Source organism: Mytilus trossulus, chromosome 2, assembly GCF_036588685.1.
Source record: "Mytilus trossulus isolate FHL-02 chromosome 2, PNRI_Mtr1.1.1.hap1, whole genome shotgun sequence".
NCBI classification, from domain to species: domain Eukaryota; kingdom Metazoa; phylum Mollusca; class Bivalvia; order Mytilida; family Mytilidae; genus Mytilus; species Mytilus trossulus.
Genome location: NC_086374.1, coordinates 94,859,931 through 94,880,417, shown reverse-complemented (window position 1 = coordinate 94,880,417; position 20,487 = coordinate 94,859,931). Strand labels below are relative to the sequence as shown.

The 20,487-nt window shown below is 32.3% G+C and overlaps 1 protein-coding gene across 1 annotated transcript; it reads left to right on the top strand.

Moving 5' to 3' along the window:
* Positions 1 to 1,757: 1,757 nt before the first annotated feature.
* LOC134708418 (C-type lectin domain family 4 member E-like) lies at positions 1,758 to 7,345 on the top strand. Its single transcript, XM_063568923.1, has 4 exons — positions 1,758 to 1,839; positions 3,235 to 3,329; positions 4,672 to 4,765; positions 7,139 to 7,345. Exons 1-4 carry the CDS (start codon positions 1,800 to 1,802, stop codon positions 7,204 to 7,206), a joined length of 297 nt encoding a protein of 98 aa, XP_063424993.1. The 5' UTR covers positions 1,758 to 1,799; the 3' UTR covers positions 7,207 to 7,345.
* The last annotated feature ends 13,142 nt before the right edge of the window (positions 7,346 to 20,487 follow it).

Genomic DNA, 20,487 nt, shown 5'->3' with positions numbered 1-20,487 from the left:
AGCAAATGACAAATAAGTCAAAATAAAGTTCAAACACATAAAACGCATCAAACGAATGGACAACAACTGTCATATTCATAACCTGGTACAGACATTTTCTGATGTAGAAAATTATCAATTAAACCTTGTTGTATTGCTATCTAATCATCTCACTTGTATAACAGTGGCATACCATTCCATTACATGAACAACGATGTGTGAACAAAACATACAGACATAATAGGTAAATATGTCAAAAAAGGGGTATAGCAGCTAAAATTGTGTTATAATCTTAATAACTATAAAAACAAACAAATGTGTCATCAAAGAAAATCATATAGGCAGAGATACAGAGCATATTAGCAATACGATTGACAAGAATACAAAAATTTATCATAGCACAATTACACAATTACGGAATGCAAAATTACCAAACCACGTCAAATGTATATTACCAAGACCCGTCTAAACAGTAAAATAAATAATTTACCGCGACACACAAATGAATACTTTAACACGTTAATTAGGTGATAAACAAAGTCAGTACCTAGAATCTATACTCCAAGACTATCGTGTATTATTTGAGAAGTTGATACGGAATATTTATCAACAAGGCATTGGTATCTTTCGATGAATTTTTATTTATCCACATCTTTTTTTTTTACATTTGGCATAACCCTGGTTCATCAACTTCTGCTTACAAACTGGTGACGTTTTACTACATCTGAGTAGCAGCTGCAAGCTCTTATAACCGAATGAGTTGGGAAATCTATATCATATATACAGTTGAAGTTTGTTTGTTGAAATAACTTGTAGTTGCGGAATATGTCAAAGAGACAAGAACTTGACAAAACAGCAGAAAACAGTAGAAAGCCACCAATTGGTCTTCAACACAGCGAGAACACCTCGCACCATGGGGCGGACTTCAGCTGGTATCTAAACAAAAGGTGCACCAGTTCAGTGATAATGAATGTCATACTATATATATTTCTCTGGTATAACTCCTTTACATTTGACCTGATTTAAATGAATCTGCGAATATCTTATCTTGTTCTTGTCTATGTTTAACTAAATATAACCTAAACGTAATAATATTATGAGCTTTCTATGAAACAGCTACTGTAGTGAACTGTGTTAACTGAAATTTAGTTAAATTCAACTCACTATCGAGACTAAAAGTATTTTTGATCATATTTGCTAAGGAACTGTATATATCACGAAATTTGAAAGAGTAACGTTTCAGACGGGCTCATTCTTACAACTCATTGCGTAGAAAATAGCAATTTCGAAGAAGGTATAAATTGGTTAATAATTTGAGAAATAAAAGTTGAACGTTGTTGTATATCTTGTCTTGATCTGTATACGGTTTGCATATATTATGCATGTTATGAACGATTTCTAAACAGTTGACGCAAAAGGCGGGTTTTCAGGGTATGTCCAACGGGGTGAAGAGCGGAAGATTTGGCCTGTCATTAGAAAACGAGGAAATTATGTTCATAGAGTATATAGAAACGATATATACATTATTATGTTTATACTGTACATGTATTGCTGCTTGTTTGAATTTAAACGTTTGGATGAAAAAATGTATCCTCAGTTCATAAGACAATAATATTCACATAACAAAATTCAATAAAATCGTCTCAAAATTAAACAACATGGCTGTAAGAATAACCAAACACACAGGTGAGAACAATCCAAAGTCCAAAGAAAAGAAACACCAGGTCAGACGAAGATATCAACATTTGCCAACCTTATCTAATCAAAAGTTAATAAATGTTCACGATAAGGAACACGGTTGGTAACTTAATTTAAACAGGATGATTTCTTTAACTTTCTTATTTCTTGTTATTTATGCCGGTAAGTAAAATAGATTAGTGTCAATAATGAGAGATTGGTTCATCTAATTAGATAGCATGTTTCTCTTAATAAAACAAATGTTCCGATTGTAGACAATTTACATGTATGGTATGGTAGCCAAAGATTAAATGTAGGCATTGCAGACATGTTTGATCTTAATAAAACAAATGTGTCGATTGTAGACAATTTACATGTATGATATTGAAACCAAATATGAAATGTAGGCACTACAGACATGTTCCTATATCAATTAGAACAATATGAGACCATAAAATGATGAATGTACATAACACTGCGATGTTATCTTTTACAGTATTCTTAATATATTTAATACAAAACGAAATACCGCTTTCTTATAACGGTTAATGTGGTCATTTTTATAAATTATCTGTTTACAAAACTTTGTATTTTTTGAAAACTAAGGATTTTCTTATCCCAGCCATAGATTACCTTAGTCGTATTTGGCACAACTTTTTGGAATTTTGGATCCTCAATGCTCTTCAACTATTTACCTGTTTGGCTTTACAAATATTTTGGTATGAGCCTCACTGATGAGTCTTATGTAGACGAAACGCGAGTCTGTCGTACCAAATTATAATCCTGGTACCTTTGATAACTTTAATATATATAAAAAAAGAAAACAAAAAAGAAAAAAACGACCACAGAGGAAAATTATATACGAAAAGTCCCTAAGCAAATGAAAATCAAAAGGGCATACTCATTAAACGAATGGATATGAATTCACATATTCCTGACTTGGTAAAGGTATTTTCTTGTGTAGAAAATGGGGGATGAAACCTAGTTTTACAGCTAGCTTAAACTCTCACTTATATCATCATAACAACTAATGGTCTTCTTATAAAAGTTATTGCCTGAAACGACGAGTTATGTCTTTTTGGTTTTTGGCAATTATCTTGATAACCATCATTGAGAAACTGTAATCGTTACAAATAAGTCAACTGTCCATCGACACTTTTTAGGAATCATGGGCGTGAAATAATCATTTTATGGTAAACATTGTGTATGTGTTTTCGACACTTATTTTGAAATTGATCATTATTGAACGAGAGAAAGTTTTACAGCACATCCAACCTTATGCATATACAAACAAGAACCCCCCCCCCCCCAAAAAAAATACGTAACACCGCAACAAACGACAACCTGACTGAATTACATGCACCTGACTTTACTTTTAATAACATTTCCATATATTTGATAATAGAGTGTTTATGACCTCTTTTCTCGAAATTTGAAGTACGATTTGGAATATATTTTTTAATTTTCACTTTTATTTGTTTTAGTTTATCTTTCTGAATATGTTTATTTATACTTTTTCTTTTGGAATTCAAAAATTTCTAAACCAACTCATGCATACTTTCTATTTGCTCTCAACAGGTGCAGTAAATGCAGGATGCCCATTTGGTTGGTACTATTTCTCCGAATCTTGCTATCTCTTCAGTTCATACAAGCTTGACTGGTTCAGGGCAGCTGTAAGTGGAAACAAATTATGTCAAATGAACAACATTTTGTTGAAAAAAAAACTAATACAAGCAAAACAATATGACATAGTAAATTAATTTCTTTTGATTTTTTAACCCTGTATGCTAACATTGCCTATGTAAATTTTAAAATTGTTTGTATGCACATAGAACGACAAATGTATGTGACGTATAAAAAACTTCTGGCGTCAGACACTCAAATCAATCAATGTGTTCGTAGATAGTAGATGTTTTTGTGTTTTGTTAAATTGTCCCTTTTAAAATTGTTATACGATGATGACTGATCTACTCATATTTTGACTATTTCATTTATTGTGGTTGTTTATTTAACGCATCAATGTAAATATAACGGAATTTGATGAGACTGTCATTAAAGTGAGAGGGTTAGCGCTATAGAACCAGGTTTAATCCACCATTCTCTACATTTGAAAATGCATGTACCAAGTCAGGAATATGACAGTTCTTTTCCATTCGTTTTTGAGGCGTTTTGTTATTTGATTTTGCCATGTGAATATGGATTTTCAAGTTGATTGGACTTCCAACTTTATCGAAAACTACCTTGACCAAAAACTTTATCCTGAAACTAGCACTTTCGTTTTCTATTATCAGTGAACCGTGAAATTGGGGTCAAAAGTCTAATTTGACTTTAAATTTAGAAAGATCTTATCATAAGCAACATGTGTTCTAAATGTCAAGTTGATTAGACTTAAGTTCAGCTTCGTCAAGAAATACCTTGACCGAAATTTTTAACCTGAAGCGGGACAGACGAATGAACGGACGGAAAGACGAACGGACGGTGCGACGAACGAACGAACGAATAGGCGGACGCACAGACCAGAAAACATAATGCCCCTTTACTATCGTAGGTGGGGCATAAAAATATAGGACACGGATTTCTTGATGCAACATTCTTGGATATAATAAATGATGAGGATGATGATTTATCTGGCTTCATTAGAATCTCTCAAAACCAAATATTTGAAAGAAAAGAATTATAAATTAAAACAGATTGCCAATATGACAAGAAGGGACCAAAAGATAACAAAAATCGTATTGAGGTAATCGAATAAATAACTATCATTTACATGTGTTAAATAAAAGTGCGCCATTGTAATGCTAATCGTTAACCAATATCAATTCTCAGTGACGGAAAGGATCTATAGAAATTAATACATGTGCATTTCAAAAAAAAAAATTCGGAACATCACAACATCACATAAAGATGGAATTGTCAATGTCTTTAATTTCTACGCTTTTTGTGTTTGAAGTGTCGAATAGAGCTACTTAAATTTTCTTGTAATCAATAAAACAGTCTGTATTTTGTAATTAACAGGCATCTTGTAATGCTCACCATTCAAATCTAGTCATTGTTGAAAGCAAAGAAGAGGAGATATTCATAAGGAACACATCAATGACATTAAAAAGAGGTAAACATTTTTAAAATACTGAATCTTATGATATAAAAACAAACTGATAAGTATACATTAAAAATGCACTATCTTCTTTGTTGAGTATTTCATTACGAAAATTGTTTTTATAATAGCAATTAAAGCTTTTATATTTGGCACAACTTTTTGGAATTTTTGGTTCTATATGCTCTTCAACGTTGTACTTGTTTGCCTTAAAACCCATTTTCATCTACGCGTCACTGATGAACCTTGTGTAGACAAAACGCGGGTCTGGCGTATTAACTTGTAATCCTAGTACCTTTGATAACAATTATTACAAAAATCGTTTTACACAATGGCGCTTCATGTTTTCATTAATACAAAATATATTGTCTTACGATCCTAAAAAACTGATTTAAGTGGTTACCAACATATATATTTTCTGTGAACATTTTTTTTCTTCGGAATATTGCAACAATGGACTTAAAACACAAACATACTAATATACCGGTGTTTTCCGTGTTATTATTGCTATGCTCATAATAATAAATTAACTGTTAACAAAACTTTGGGCGTAAATATGAAATTTCAATCCTAGTACATCTGTGATGATAGTTATCAAAGGTACCAGGATTATAATATAGTACGCCAGACGCGCGTTTTATCTACATAAGACTCATCAGTGACGCTCATATCAAAATATTTATATAGCCAAACAAATACGAAGTTGAAGAGCATTGAGGATCCAAAATTCCAAAAAAAGTTGTGCCAAATACGGCTCAAGTAAATTATTCCTAGGATAAGAAAATCTTTACTTTTTTCGAAAAATTCAAAGATTTGTAATCGGTGAGTTTATTTATTCTTTTATTCACACATTTTATTCACACATTTGTAATTGGTGAGTTTATTTATTCTTTTATTCACACATATTGTATTGCAATGTGTCAATATGGCATGAAAGAACATTTTGTTATCGCAGTTTGTTCGTTGCATTATCATTATCTAGAAATGGCGGACATGACAATTTTTGGCTTTAATCCGTGCTTAGTTTAGCAATGCAGTTTCTAACGACAACACACAATTTCAATTTATTTATTTTCAACATACCTTTTATCATAACGCAATAAATTAGATAATGATTATAAAGCTGTTGAATAAGATGTATTGCATTATCTGGATTTACAGCGTTATTTATTACAATTTTTTTTAAGTATGACTGCCAATGAGTAAACTATCCATACAAACTATGATGTAAACAATTAATCTGAAGGGTCACCATATCATGCATATGACTATCAAAAAAGGAAGAAAAATCTATATCGTATCGTAATCAATAAAATCATACTCGAGATGAAAATATGAAAAACAATACAAAAGAGCTTGTAACAGCTAAAGAATGTGTCGGGGTTACACATAATAGTGACAACTCATCTCAACCTTAACATCGGTCAGTGATGTAACATCAAAACATAAGAACAACTGTATACATGTATATATCAGGTGAAAGGGGCCTGACTCATCATATCAGTGCTTAGCACAACTTTTTGGAATTTTGGATCCTCAATGCTCTTCAACTTTGTATTTATTTGGCTTTTTAACTATTTTGATCTGAGCGTCACTGATGAGTCTTATGTAGACGAAACGCGCGTCTGGCGTATGAAATTATAATCCTGGTACTTTTGATAACTATTAGCACAAAACAATGACAAACAGAACAACGATAAAAGACACAAAGTTTAGATTTTTGAGAACTGTCAGTTACTGAAACTTATACAAAGCTCAATATCAACTAATATATAAATCAATCAGTATTTTCCCCAGACTTCAGAATGAACCAGTACATCCCAAATGCATTTATTGCAAATGTGTCATATTCAACCGTGTACAAATATTATCAACTTAACAACAGAACAGGGTGTAATTCCATTAGTGATAAAGCTAGGACATCAGTTATAGATAACCTCGTCACAGACACAAGGATTGAAATTTTGTATATGCGACATTATTGACACTGGATTAAAAAAAAGTTAAAAAAAGACCAAATAAAGTACGATGCTGAAGAACATTGAGGACCACACATTTTAAAGGTTTTGTAAAATACAGCTAAGGTGATATATTCCTGAGGTAGTAAGCCTTAGTATTTAAAAAACAAAAAATAGTCCAGCCCTGTGTTACCATAGACTTCACCATTTTTAAATGTACATTGAGCCTAATTTTGTTATTACATTTTAAAAAGTCAATGTTCGTGCCGATTAAGATTAATATTCAACTTGAACGAATTTTCTATGTGTGTATATTAATTTATGAAAATAGTTTACTTTTTGAATTCTAAGATTTCTAAGGCCTATGATAACGATATGTGGAATTTTGATATACTATATATTGGACTATCTTTGATTGTCTTGTTTTAAGGATTCTGGTTGGCACTGATGATGTGGTTGAAGGATACTGGAAATGGGCAACAACAGAGGCCAATTTGACTTATACCGACTGGTATCCAGGGCAACCTAGTAACGGTGGTAGTACTCACAATGAAGATTGTGCGCATATATATCCGGGTCTTAGTTACAGATGGAATGACATCCATTGCACGTATGAAGAATATTTTATTTGTGAAGATGAGTAAGTTTTATGTGTCGTAGAAACAGCTACTCTCATACAAATGGAGCGATCACATCGTTAAGTTGGTGATAAATGTATAATACAACTACTGTATACCTATAATGCAGATACCCCCATGCTAAGTTTGTGCTGAGTGTATCATTAAAACTACAATTTACATAGACCATGTAGACACTCAGTTGTTAAGTCTGTGCTAAAAACTCTTATATTATTTTATTGCAATAGATTCAATAGTTAAGTTTGTGTTAAGTGTACCATTTACAAATACTTTTAATGTTGACAGATACTCAGATTTTTGGTTTGTGATAGGTGTATCGATACAACTTCTCTTTAAATTGACAGAGACTCGGTTGTTAAATAAAGGCAACAGTAGTATACCGCTGTTTGAAACTCATAAATCGATTAAGAAAAAAACAAATCCGGGTAACAAACTAAAACTGAGGGAAACGCATCAAATATAAGAAAGATTGTTAAGTCTGTGCAATGTCTATCAAAATGAGTACTCTTTACATTAGCAGAGGCTACTTGTATTAGTATTAACACTTCTACCAAATTGAAGGATAACAGTTAACAAAAAATAGTTGTAATCAATCGATTATCTTTGTAGGTATCCAGGAGATGGCGATAATATCATTGGCTGATAGAAAATGTGCTATATCAATAATGCATATCTATTATTTTGTTCAGTTACTTATGATAGAAATAAACTATCAGGTTATATATTTTTTTCGTATGAGTTCGAATGTCCCTTTGGTATCTTTCGGGTTTGTTTTACATGATCATTTTACAGTGATACATAGATTACGTTCATTGAAATCCAAAACGTCACTACCGACACGGGCATAGCAACTGAGTAGGGATATATAAACACCATATTTCACGTCACTGTCCAGAAAAGGGAAATTGACGATAGGGAACGAAAAATCGTTCATATTATCGGAATTATTTTACTAGAGTTTCACGAGTTAAGCAAAATTATATGTATTTACAGAAAAATTTACAACTATTGCTGTTATTTAATATACATTTGTATTTAGTTTATTCAAAGTAGACCTGTATTCACTTGAAACACGATCTATAATAGCCAAACTCAGTAAAAGACCCTTGTCAGTTCCAATAAAGAGACAAATTCAATAACACTCACTTTTATCTTAATGATAATTTTTGTTAAAAAAAACTACGGCCAAAATATATCCAAAGGTACTTCAAGTTAGCCTTTGATGGCTATACTTTAGACAAATAGTTTCACAAAAGTAAATGGTAACAAACCTGTGCAATCAAGACAGAATAATATATATGATGTGATACAGGACGACTTTCTGGAAGGTAATCAAGATTAAAATTAAAAAAATTATGGACAGGGCAACGAGCAATAACTCTAAAATTTTTGAATGAATTTGACAACACTTCTTAATATTTTAAACAATAAATGTTACGGCCTTAACGTTTAATGAAGACATTTTGACAAGACTGTAGCTATGTTATCAATAAATGCTAGCCTTTAAGTACGGAACGATTTCTTTCATACTTATTGCTCTAGATTTACAAACCATTTTTCGTTTAATCTTTTACCAGAACATATAAATTGACTGTTCACAAAACTTTGATTTTTTTTTTATACTAATAAAACTGAGAATGGAAATGGGGAATGTGTCAAAGAGACAACAACCCGACCATAGAAAAAACAACAGCAAAAGGTCACCAACAGGTCGTCAATGTAACGAGAAATTCCCGCACCCGGAGGCATCCTTCAGCTGGCCCCTAAACAAATATATACTAGTAACAATGAACGCCATACTAATTTCCAAATTTCCAAATTGTACACCAGAAACTAAAATTAAAATAATACAAGACTTACAAAGGCAAGAGGCTCCTGACAGGCGCAAAAATGCGGCGGGGTTAAACATGTTTATGAGATCTCAACCCTCCTCCTATACCTCTAGCCAATGTAGAAAAGTAAACGCATAACAATGCGTACATTTAAAATTCAATTCAAAAGAAGTCCGAGTCTGATGTTAGAAGATGTAACCAACGAAAATAAACAAAATGACAAGTATACATAAATAACAACAGACTACTAGCAGTTAACTGACATGCCAGCTCCAACTTCAATTAAACTTATTGAAATATTTTCATCATATGAATATCAGGCACAATCCTTCCCGATAGGAATGAGAAGAACATAACCCGTGTCATGCCAACAACTGCTTCGTACTTTAATTTACCTTTTTAACTTTGTTTGTTCGAGCGTCACTGGGTCTTTGGTAGATGAATCGAGAGTCTAGCGCAAATACTAAATTCAATTCTGTTATTTATGATGACTTAATTTACGCAGGTTCTTACATGTAGAATTTCAAAACCAAAAAAACCAAAGATACTTGGACTAACGTTTCTAAAGATTATCAATATTCTAGTTTTGAGAATCAAAATTCTGTTTCAATGTGTTTTAAGACATTTTCCTATATTGACAAAATTGACTCAAAGGGAATAAAAAGGAACTGACTTTCCAAATACAAATACAAATACAAGGTAAACTAAGCTGAATATGCGGTATAAGCTTTGCTCATTGTTGAAGGCCGTACGGTGACCTATAGTTGTTAATGTCTGTGTCATTTTGGTCTCTTGTGAACAGTTGTTTCATTGGCAATCATACCACATCTTCTTTTTTATTCATACCACATCTTCTTCTTTATAAGCATATATTAGTGAAATCCTACAAAACGATACTTTGGGAAAAATAAGATTTTTTTTTTTTTTTTTTACAACATACCACCACACTATAAATCTACAAATATTCTACATATCTATACGCGCCTGACTTATAAACGTTCCTTCTTATCGCCAATCTAGGAAAGCACTTCGGAAGCATGTTACAAATACCGTGTTTATTTCATTGGCGATCTAAAAAGTATAAAATATTTATTCAAGAAAAAAGGTTGTTAGAAAAAAGTTTTATAAAAAAAGACATTTCTAAATTTAACGGGTTTATTTAATATTTGTCATTGCGTGTTATTTTTTCTAAAGCGAGCTCAAATTCTTTTCATTTAGTGCTTAATCAGTCATATGAATACGCTCTATGTGGGACAGAAAATGGGACGTTTTATAAATAAGTAAGTATATAAATGAGAGATATTATTAAGCAAGTTGTCATTTGCCGATATCTTATTAAAGAGAAATAATATCTTTTCATTCAAATACGTTAACGTGTAATGTATTGACATTGAAAAATGGTAACAATCCATCCTGCGTCAAAAAGAATAAATAGAAGTTTCATTGCTGTCTCGGACTGTTGTTTTTATTATTCAAAATCGTGCATATAACTCAATTAAATGAACTGCTGTAGTTTTTGTATTCTTTTCTTTCTCGATAACATGCAAAACCGAACTCCAACCCCTCCAAAACATAAGTTAAGAATATAAAATTAAAAATCAATATGCATACATGTGGGAGAGAGTTCCGCAACTCCGTTAAAAGAATGAAAAATGCAACCATACGCGAACTCAGTTTAAAATTAACATAAAATCCGCCAAAATTTCAAGCATAACAAAATTTATGAAATCAATTTGAAACCAAAGTAACACTTTTAAGATATGGTATTGTTCCGTTTTTGCTTTCATCAGGGAAATCTTAACCATAAAACTTTCAAAGCAAAGTGTGTTAAAGTATTTCAATACGTATATCAATGAGCTATACAACGAAAGGTACATATAAATAATAACAAAAACAGTTTAGAATCAACTTGTGTCTGAGATATTTAGAATCTTAATTCAATTTTCTAAATATTTTCAAAATGTCGATATTTGAATATAGTCCCATCTCAAAACTAATGCATATCATGTACATTCGATCGCGTCTTCCATTTTAACAGATAAGAAAAACAAGAAGATTCATAATTATAGTTGCTTGAAGGAAAACCATTAAAAAATAAAACCTATCAGGTACTATTTCAATGCTGTATCATTTTTCAAAATTACGTAAATCAGTCAGAGTCATTTATCTCAACATTATAAAGCCATTCCATTCAGAGGTAAGAATTGCCTCTAAAATGGCCCATAACATTTATGCCCTAGACCCGTACGAGTCAGTCAGCAAATGGCAAGGGGTGTACCCTGGTATACAAAAAAATTGAAATAATCTATAGCCGGCTGGCCAAACTAAGAGATTCTCAATATCAATATGGGCCATTATACCAGAGGTAGGGATGGACATTGGAATATAAAATGGCCCATAGCACTTATGCCCTAGACCCGTACAAGTTTGTCAGCAAAGGGTTAAAAGGGGGAGGTGGAACCTCTTTTTACAACAAAGTCGAAATAAACTATTGCATGCTGGCTGGTCAAACGAAGAGATTCTCCACGTGGGCCATTATACCAGAGCTAGAGGTGGACATTGCCTTTAAAATGGCCCATAGAACTTATGTCCAAGACCCGTACGAGATTTTCAGAAAGGGTTAAAAGTAACTGGCATAACTGTTTTTAGATCGGAATTTACGTTGTTTAAAATTTGAACATAGTGTTTATATTTTACAGTCAATGTGCTTATTATCTGGAGATTTTAATCTGAATGCATTTTATCAAAACTTCTGCATTTAAAATGTATTATAAAGTGTCATATATTGACTTTTAAAATTAAATGCTGCTAATTTTTTCGCCTGTGTATTTCATATTTTAAGTGAGTTTTAATTATACTTTGAAAGTCTTATTTGCACTTTGATTATTCAAATGTAAATATTTAAAACTTGTTGGTAATTTGAAACTTAATACTTTGTCAGTATGCGTGTACTAATTTACAAGGATTTTATATGTGCACCGCTCTGTTTTGAGTTAAAGAATAAAGATTATTTGTGTTTACACAAATAGTATACCATTAAAGAGCAACCATTTGCGTTTAGGTGGCTGAGAAGAAATTCAAAATTTAAGACAGGATCGAATATTTAGAAAGAAATATTATTAGGATAACCTATGACCCTTAAATTTGTTTTCCACAACAAAAATTTGGATGGTTTGACTCAAACATTACCAACTATAATAAGAGAAAGTTTCAATTGATATTTACATAATAAAGTACACCTTATTCAGATGTGCAAGGAGAGAAACAATGTCACCCAAGCTTTAAAGAAAGGGTTTCATGGTAATAAAAAGAAAATAAGTATGTTTATATGATGGTTTCTGTTCTCAAAAGTTCTATGGTCTCCTTCGTGACTTTGTGTATATATTGCCACTGGGAATTCATCTAAACAATAACACCAGCTGTAGATTTTTCGTACTCCTTGAATCGACTTTTCCCACAATTGGCATGAGTAAAACCTGCATATTATCCAATTATAGCCAACATCAAACATGATTTCATTGGATTTCAGAATCAAAAGTTGCTTTTAGTTTCCGTGTCTACTTGTTTGCTATTCTATCCGTGTCATAGTTGATACCTGAATATACAGGTCTTATCTAACTGGATAGAAAAAAAGGTCTCGTACAGTCTAAAGCAAATATAGGTCTTCAAAGAAATAAGGGACCTGATTGCCAAAAAATATCAATCTATCTCTAAAGGTGACTAATAAATAATGGAACAGTTCTCAATTCAGCTTTCACTCGAGGGATGATGAGGCATATTGAAATTTATCTTAGAAATTATCGTAAAGTAATAGCAGACTTAATAAATCATGTCAACGACTAAAGTATGTTTAGTTGATATATAGAGACCTTCTGAACGCAGACGTCTGGTCATCGGTGATACATATTATTTACTTGTTTAATCGACCATTTTGTCCAGGCCATAAATGTACGAATTGTTGGCCCAACTTGTAATTCTTACATAGAAATTTTTAAACATAATTAAGAGTCTCAGTTACACCCTGGTCATGACCCTATTTACTGAACTAATTATTTGTTTTGTACCCTCTGGATATTGTACATGTAATACATACTGGTGACATTGTGTGAAAGAGATTTAACACGGATGACCGGGATGTTAGGTCGTTCTGAATGAATTTACAAAGTTTAAAAACTGATTTATTTATATTGAACACGGAGTCTATACTTCCTTATAGATGAATTTGAATATTCTCGTGAAGAAGATTTTTGAAAACGGAATATTCATTCTCATCCTTAAGCAAGTTTCTTTCCTTTTGTGCCATTTATATCTTGCATTTTGTTGTGCATCGACTAGTATATTCATTTTACATCCTGTTTTGGATTAGATTTTTTTTATGGGTACACATACAAATTATTAAAGTTTTTTTCTATGCTCTTACTGCGTTTTTCATTTGACCCGTCAAATGTTTTGATTTGGACACCCGTAGACAAAACACGCATCTGTCTGTACTCATGTATAAGCCTGGTATATTTGTGTTTTTCTGTGTTCGGGTGTTACTTATAACATATTTCAGTGTAATTCAATCCATGTCACGTATTTACACTACAGACGTAAAAGGTATAGAAAATGGACAAAACTAGAGTGGGTTTTTTTTCAAGCTGCATCGAAGACCCATTTTGATGTTTTCTGCTGTTTGGTCGGGTTGTTGCATCGTTGACACATTCCTCGTTTCCATCCTCTATTCTACTGACTTATGTCAGTTCATTACTGCTATTTACTTATTCCCTTTTTATTAAAAATTTATACCAATCTTGCATAATACGTTAATTATTATCATACATTAGAAAGGCTTATAGTGTATAGAAAATGTCATTAATATCATTTTTCTCAAAGTAGCTTTCCTATGTTAATCCCTCTTTGCATTTTAACAAATATTTCTTAAGTTTTCGTTTGGATTATTAATGAACAAATGAATGTGTATTACGTAACCAACTCGTCTAAATTTAATTATTTAAACTTCTTAAAAACCTTGACGTCCAAGTCAACAATGGGATATCTAATCTATTCATTAAACATCACGATCTATGAAACATTTTATATTTACGTAATAGGAATGAAAGGCGGTATTTACTGCTTAAACCAGGACATGAAATAAGATATTTCTACATGTAAATACATTATCAAACGATAAGTTTATGCCTATTGTTCCGAAAGATGACATCGAATCTCTCTAGTTTTTAGTCACTATTCAAGTATTCCCATGTTCCATGTATGAAGCCAACACAATTTGAATAATATAAAAACCACGCATAGGACTTTTAAAATAGTTAATTGCTTGTTTATACATACTTTTTCTAATATAATCATGCATCAGAACCATTACAGTTTTCAAGCTCTAATCAAAGCAGCCTTTTATATACGAAGAGTGCAAATATTACATGTTCATTGCTAGTTTTATATGTTGTAATAACATTGATGTATTTCCTTTATAATGGTAACTTGTATGTCTGTACTGCTTCTCCGTCTTAGTTTCTAATGTGCAACAACAATGATCATTTTTCGTTAACTACCTTTGAACTAACTTATTATGGAATAAAACCACTAATTTATAGTCCCATTACAGTCTGAATTAGTGGTTCTATACCTTATGGTTCTGTTAACAGATAAACGAATTATAAAGTCAACACTTTCGTTAAAATTAGAATATGGAAAATATGTTGAGATCCGTCAGAGAGATAGTGAAAAACCTCAAGCAAATTTTTAAACTGAGATATAACATTTTGCAATAAGGCCAATGAATCTTCCGCGGTATAGCATTTTTATGTATGAAAATAAATCCTTTTTTTTTCAATTTGGTGCAACCAAACGCTTTTCTGGATTTACCTTCATCATGAAATTTTTTAAGCTACAATCCATAAATTTTAAACCTTGAAAGCCAAGGACGAATAACCATTCTTGAATGGGCGAAGATCTATATATATGTTCCGGACCATATGAGTATTGGGTCATACGCGTATGGTCGGACCATATGAGTATATACTCGAATGGTTATTAACGGGCCGGACCATATGAGTATTTTGACCATATAGGTATTTTATTTTAAATTTGCATTAAAAACGTTTTAATAATACAATAAACTTTATCAAAAAAAACAATGATAGTTACATGACAATGTATTAATTTAAAGGCTACGTTAAAATTAAATATTGATGCAAAAGTCAATTTTCATCCCTTATTACATACTTGCATGTATGTTTATGGTGACATTTACTTCCACACGGTATGATAACCTTTTTCGCATGTACATTTGCACGTCATGGTGCTGCATGATCCTTTTAAGTTACACCTTTTGTTTGCAAGAGAAAAGATAGCCTTCTTTGCAGCTGCGTGCAGTGATGCCGAGGTTTTGGGATATTCCGATGTATGTACGATGTTTATGGTATAAAATGTGTTTATTATAGTTTTGACTAGGTGGTAAAATTAAATATGTGAAACTTCTTATTTTTATTCAGTTAACCTCTTTATTATAAATTAAGGAAAGTTCATACCATATGAAGAGTTTAGAAGTATTCAAAGTAAACTGTAACAGAGTGTTAATTACCCCGACCATACGCGTACGGTCGGACCATATGAGTATATACCCATATGGTCATGACCATACACGTATGATCCAAATACTCATATGGTCCGGAACATATATACACTATAAAGTTCTGACACGATATCATGTCATATATCCTTTATGATATATGTAACATTAAAATGAAATGTCTACCGCCTCATTCTCCCATACTTCATTGTGATATAATTTGGAATATGTTGCAGAAGATATGTTTTGTCTCTCAAAAACCTTTTTTCTTATATCATTTATAAAACAGAAACAGGTGCATGAAGGTTTAATTATCTTATATGAATAAAAATGGGGTGGCGAATCTTTTAAACATATTTTAAGATTCACCAATTTCAGTAGATTTAACAATCTTTCAATATTGACATTCTAGTGACACGTATAAACAGGAAAATTATCCCATTCTCCTTGTCAGTCATTTAAATCGGAATTTTAAACTTTGAATTAATCAGTTGTATAAAGTTATTTTAATTAATAGAATTTGTTTAAAATTTAAAAACCACAATTATACAAACTACCTATAAAATTGATTTATTTACATGAAAAAGTTCATCAAAGTTAACGTTACTTTGCAATCATTCGCATGTAGACTGATATCATTTTAATTCGTTTTCGGTTTAAATACTTCGCTATTTTTAAATAAAATAGATTAATCTTTAACAAGTATTTAAAATTTGAATATGACTGTTCATTTGTAATAACCGTGTGAATGGACTGGTCATTTACCGACAGATATCCGAATGGAAAACCAAAATGCCGTGAACAAAAAACTGGTCGATCACGAAGACCTTTTACGCTTCTGAGAATTGGACTTAATATCCTACGCAGGTCAAAGGTTCATAAAGTATAATTAAATAATTTTCAATGAAATCTCAAACTTTATGGTCACGAAATTTATAAGTTTTTTTCTTTCAACCCCAACACATCCCAGGGGTCAACCTAGTGCTTGATATTAACATTATAATGTGTATGTTAAATTATTCAAAGCCATATAAATTAAAGATGATTTTCAGAAAACGGTTTTATAAGATGTACCAAGTAAATTGATATTCATTATATAAGACGTAGTCTACTTTCGCAGTCCATCCTCTATTTTAATGTCGTAAACGTACCAAGGGAAACTAATGTGTTTAGACTCGTGAAAGTTTTTGTTTCTTTCGGCTGTGACTTTGAGCACGGGAAGTGATAACATTATAGTCTTTTCTTCCGATAGTTTTTTTCTAATTCAAATTATCAATTGGTCCGAGAACACAATTAATTCGTAGTGCATTTCTTTTAGAACATAAATGAAAATAAAAAAAATCCCACCTGCGCTTTCTCAAAGAAACTTTTACAGTGTGTTGTACTACTTTTGGGACAAATTATATCAAATTTATAGAAAACTTCATCGCCTCTAACTCAAAATATGGCCAATTTTATGTTTAGGGCGTCTTGAAATCTTTTGACAGCTTCCGAAGTGCTCATTTTCAACCTTTTTCAGCTGGACCAAATCACTACTTTCCTTTAAAATTCTGGACCCAAATTTTTTTACAGTGTAATTTCAACCCCCTTCTTGCAATTTGAGGCAGTGAACATGGAAAAATAAATTTGGAAGGGGTATAAAAATTAATGGCAAGTAACCCACTGTCAACACTAGGGACTATACTGTCATTTCAATTTTTCTTATCATGAGACTTCATTAATGCCCGCGTCACACTGTCCCGATTTTTACACAGATGTCAACACGATTATGAAAATTTTCAAAATCGGGACTGATCGTCTCCAGATCGGGCTATTCGTAGTGCCATCTTTAACCATCGGCCACTTTTTCTAGCCTTCGGGCACAAGTTCGTGAAGGGTTCTAAAATTTTTAACATGTTAAAAAATCCCCGAAGGTGCGTCCGATGTTGAGGGTTCGTATTGAGTTCGTATCACCATCCTCAACATCGCAATGTCATCGGGAATGCATCTTTGGACATCGTATTGCATTCGTGTTTCCATCGTTTCCATCGGGCAGTTTTGACATTACGATGTCTACACGAATGAATCACGATGCTACCCGAAGGTCTTACGATGACAACACGACTTCTTAAAAACCTCGTAATACCGTCGTGTTGCCATCGAATAAAAGTACGAAGGCGACAAGATGGAACTACGACGGCAATAAATCCAGCTAAATGTAAGTTAATTATCGCGCTATTCAAAATACGTTTAAAGTGCCATGCGCAATATGCACTGGTCAGTCTAATACAACAGTTAAGAAAAACGTTCACAAAACATGGAGCTCACATCATATGATTCAATGAGAACAAGAAAGGCGCCAGCGTTGTTTCTATTAATTCAAACGGAACAAGAAGAGCAGCTATTACAGGCTCAGGATTTACTTTTAAAAGTCAAATATTAATTTTTGTCAATTTTTCATTTCAAGTAACATAATGAAAAATTATAAACGCGCCTCGTACACCAACACTGCAGGTACAGGTATATAGGGAAAAAAACTTTTTCTTCATTATTCTGATTTTTTATGTAGTCACACGAATGTTTACTCCATAGCCATTTTGTTTTCTATATGTCATATTTGGCCGCATTTGTTGCTTTCCCCACATCCTTCCTTTTGTCTATATTATTATGATATTCTCTTGGAAAGAGCTCTTTTTGGATAAGAGGGAGCAACGAACCAATTACCTTACCTTTAAGATAGATCAGTAAACATGGGCATAATTATGACTGATTATTCTGACTAGCGCACACATTTTACAGTTCAAACAAGGCAATGCCGAGCGTGGCATCCCCTTGTGTATGTAACATATTGGGGACAAATATGGACACTATATTTGTATATGACACATGCAGAAAATGGTAAATTGAATATGCATATTTGATAAACAAACTATTTTTTTAGAAATCAACCAAAACATTCAGTAACTGGAAATACCTTTAATATTGCCTTTAGAACCAGCAGGTAAAAAAATGAGCAACCAAATTCCTGTGTATTATGCTATTTCAAGGAGAAAAAACAAGTCTATCGTAAGCTGTACATGACGTCTTTTAGACATCGTATTGCCATCGCGTCATCATCGTAATCCATCGTGTAGCCTTCGTAATCCATCGTGTAGGCTTCGGCTGAGACATGAAGCTTAAATACCGTCTTCGGTTAACCTTCCTATGTCCATCTCTTACTATCGCATATAATTTCGGCACCATCGTGTAGACTTCGTTATTCATCGTACTTGCTTCGGTCACTTTTTGGTATTTCAACGAAATCGGTACCAACTTCGTACGAACTTACAATTTTCGCATTCGGGTGTCCATCGTACAGTGTGACACGGGCATAAACATTTATAGTGTGGTTGTCTTGTTGAAGTTGTTCTACATCTAACCCCTTATTTTAGTTTATTGATTTTGTATTTATATTATGTCATATATCATTGTTCACTTGCTTGTGTCTTTTGATTGAGTTAAACCATTTCAATAGATATTTTATAGCGTGTCTGTCAATGTTGTGATGTTACACTATTGTTTCAGATAAGGGTGAAGGTTGGTACGTTTAAACCCGCTGTATTTGTTTGCACATGTCCTAAGTCAGGAACCTTGATGTTCAGTCACTGGGGTTGTCGTTTGTGGTGTATATTTGTTTCTCATTTCCGTCGTTTTTACAAAGATTAGACCGTTGCTTTTCCCGTTTGAATAGTTTTACATTAGTCATTTTGGGGCCCTTTTGAGGGCCAATGTTCTGTGTTGAAGACCGTACTTCGAACTATAATGATTTACTTTTACAAATTGTGACTTGGATGGAGAGTTGTCTCATTTGCACTTACACCACATCTTCTATTACTGAACATTCTAAATTATAGTGGGACTAGTCGTCAATATCACCGGTATAACACACAGTACTAATTCGATTGTCCCACTGAATATTTTGCCGTTTACCAAATTCGATAGGAACTTTTGTGCTCAAAATTCTAAATCTACAAAAAGAAGAAATATTATTAAATGATTCCCTAAAGTTACAAGTTTAAGCGAAAGTGAGGCTAACGGGTAGATACAATTGAAAACACAATAATCTGTATACTGTTTGTTGAATTTAGCAATATAAATTGTTATTTCAAATGTTTAGATAAAATATTAATGATAGTGAATATTAAAACTGGTGTAATTTTGGTTTAAGATTCTACTTTTTTTTTTTATAATTATGGTTAGAGATACTACTGGTGTACGTAATTATGGTTTGATATACTACTGTTAGATATTGTGGTTTGAAATACTACTGGTGTAATTATGGTTTCAGATACTATCGGTTTTTTTGGTAATTATGGTTTCAGATACTACTGTTTTTTTTGGAAACTATGGTTTCAGATACTACTAGTTTTTGATAATTATGGTTTGAGATACAACTGGGTTTTTTTTAATTATGGTTTGAGATACTACTGTTTTTTGGTATTGATGGTTAGAGATACTACTGTTTTTTGGTATTGATGGTTAGAGATACTACTGTTTTTTGGTATTGATGGTTTGAGATACTACTGTTTTTTGGTATTGATGGTTTGAGATACTACTGGGTTTTTGGTGATTATGGTTTGAGATACTACTGGTTTTTGGTATAATTGATGGTTTGAGATACAACTGGTTTTTGGTATAATTTATGGTTTGAGATACTACTGGTTTTAAGTGTTATTATGGTTTGAGAAACTACTGTTTTTTGGTATTGATGGTTTGAGAT

Coding starts and splice junctions, on each gene's coding strand:
- LOC134708418 (XM_063568923.1), top strand. CDS start 1,800: ATGATTTCTTTAACTTTCTTATTTCTTGTTATTTATGCCG. Junction 1,840..3,234: donor ATTTCTTGTTATTTATGCCG/GTAAGTAAAATA, acceptor TGCTCTCAACAG/GTGCAGTAAATGCAGGATGC. Junction 3,330..4,671: donor TTGACTGGTTCAGGGCAGCT/GTAAGTGGAAAC, acceptor TGTAATTAACAG/GCATCTTGTAATGCTCACCA.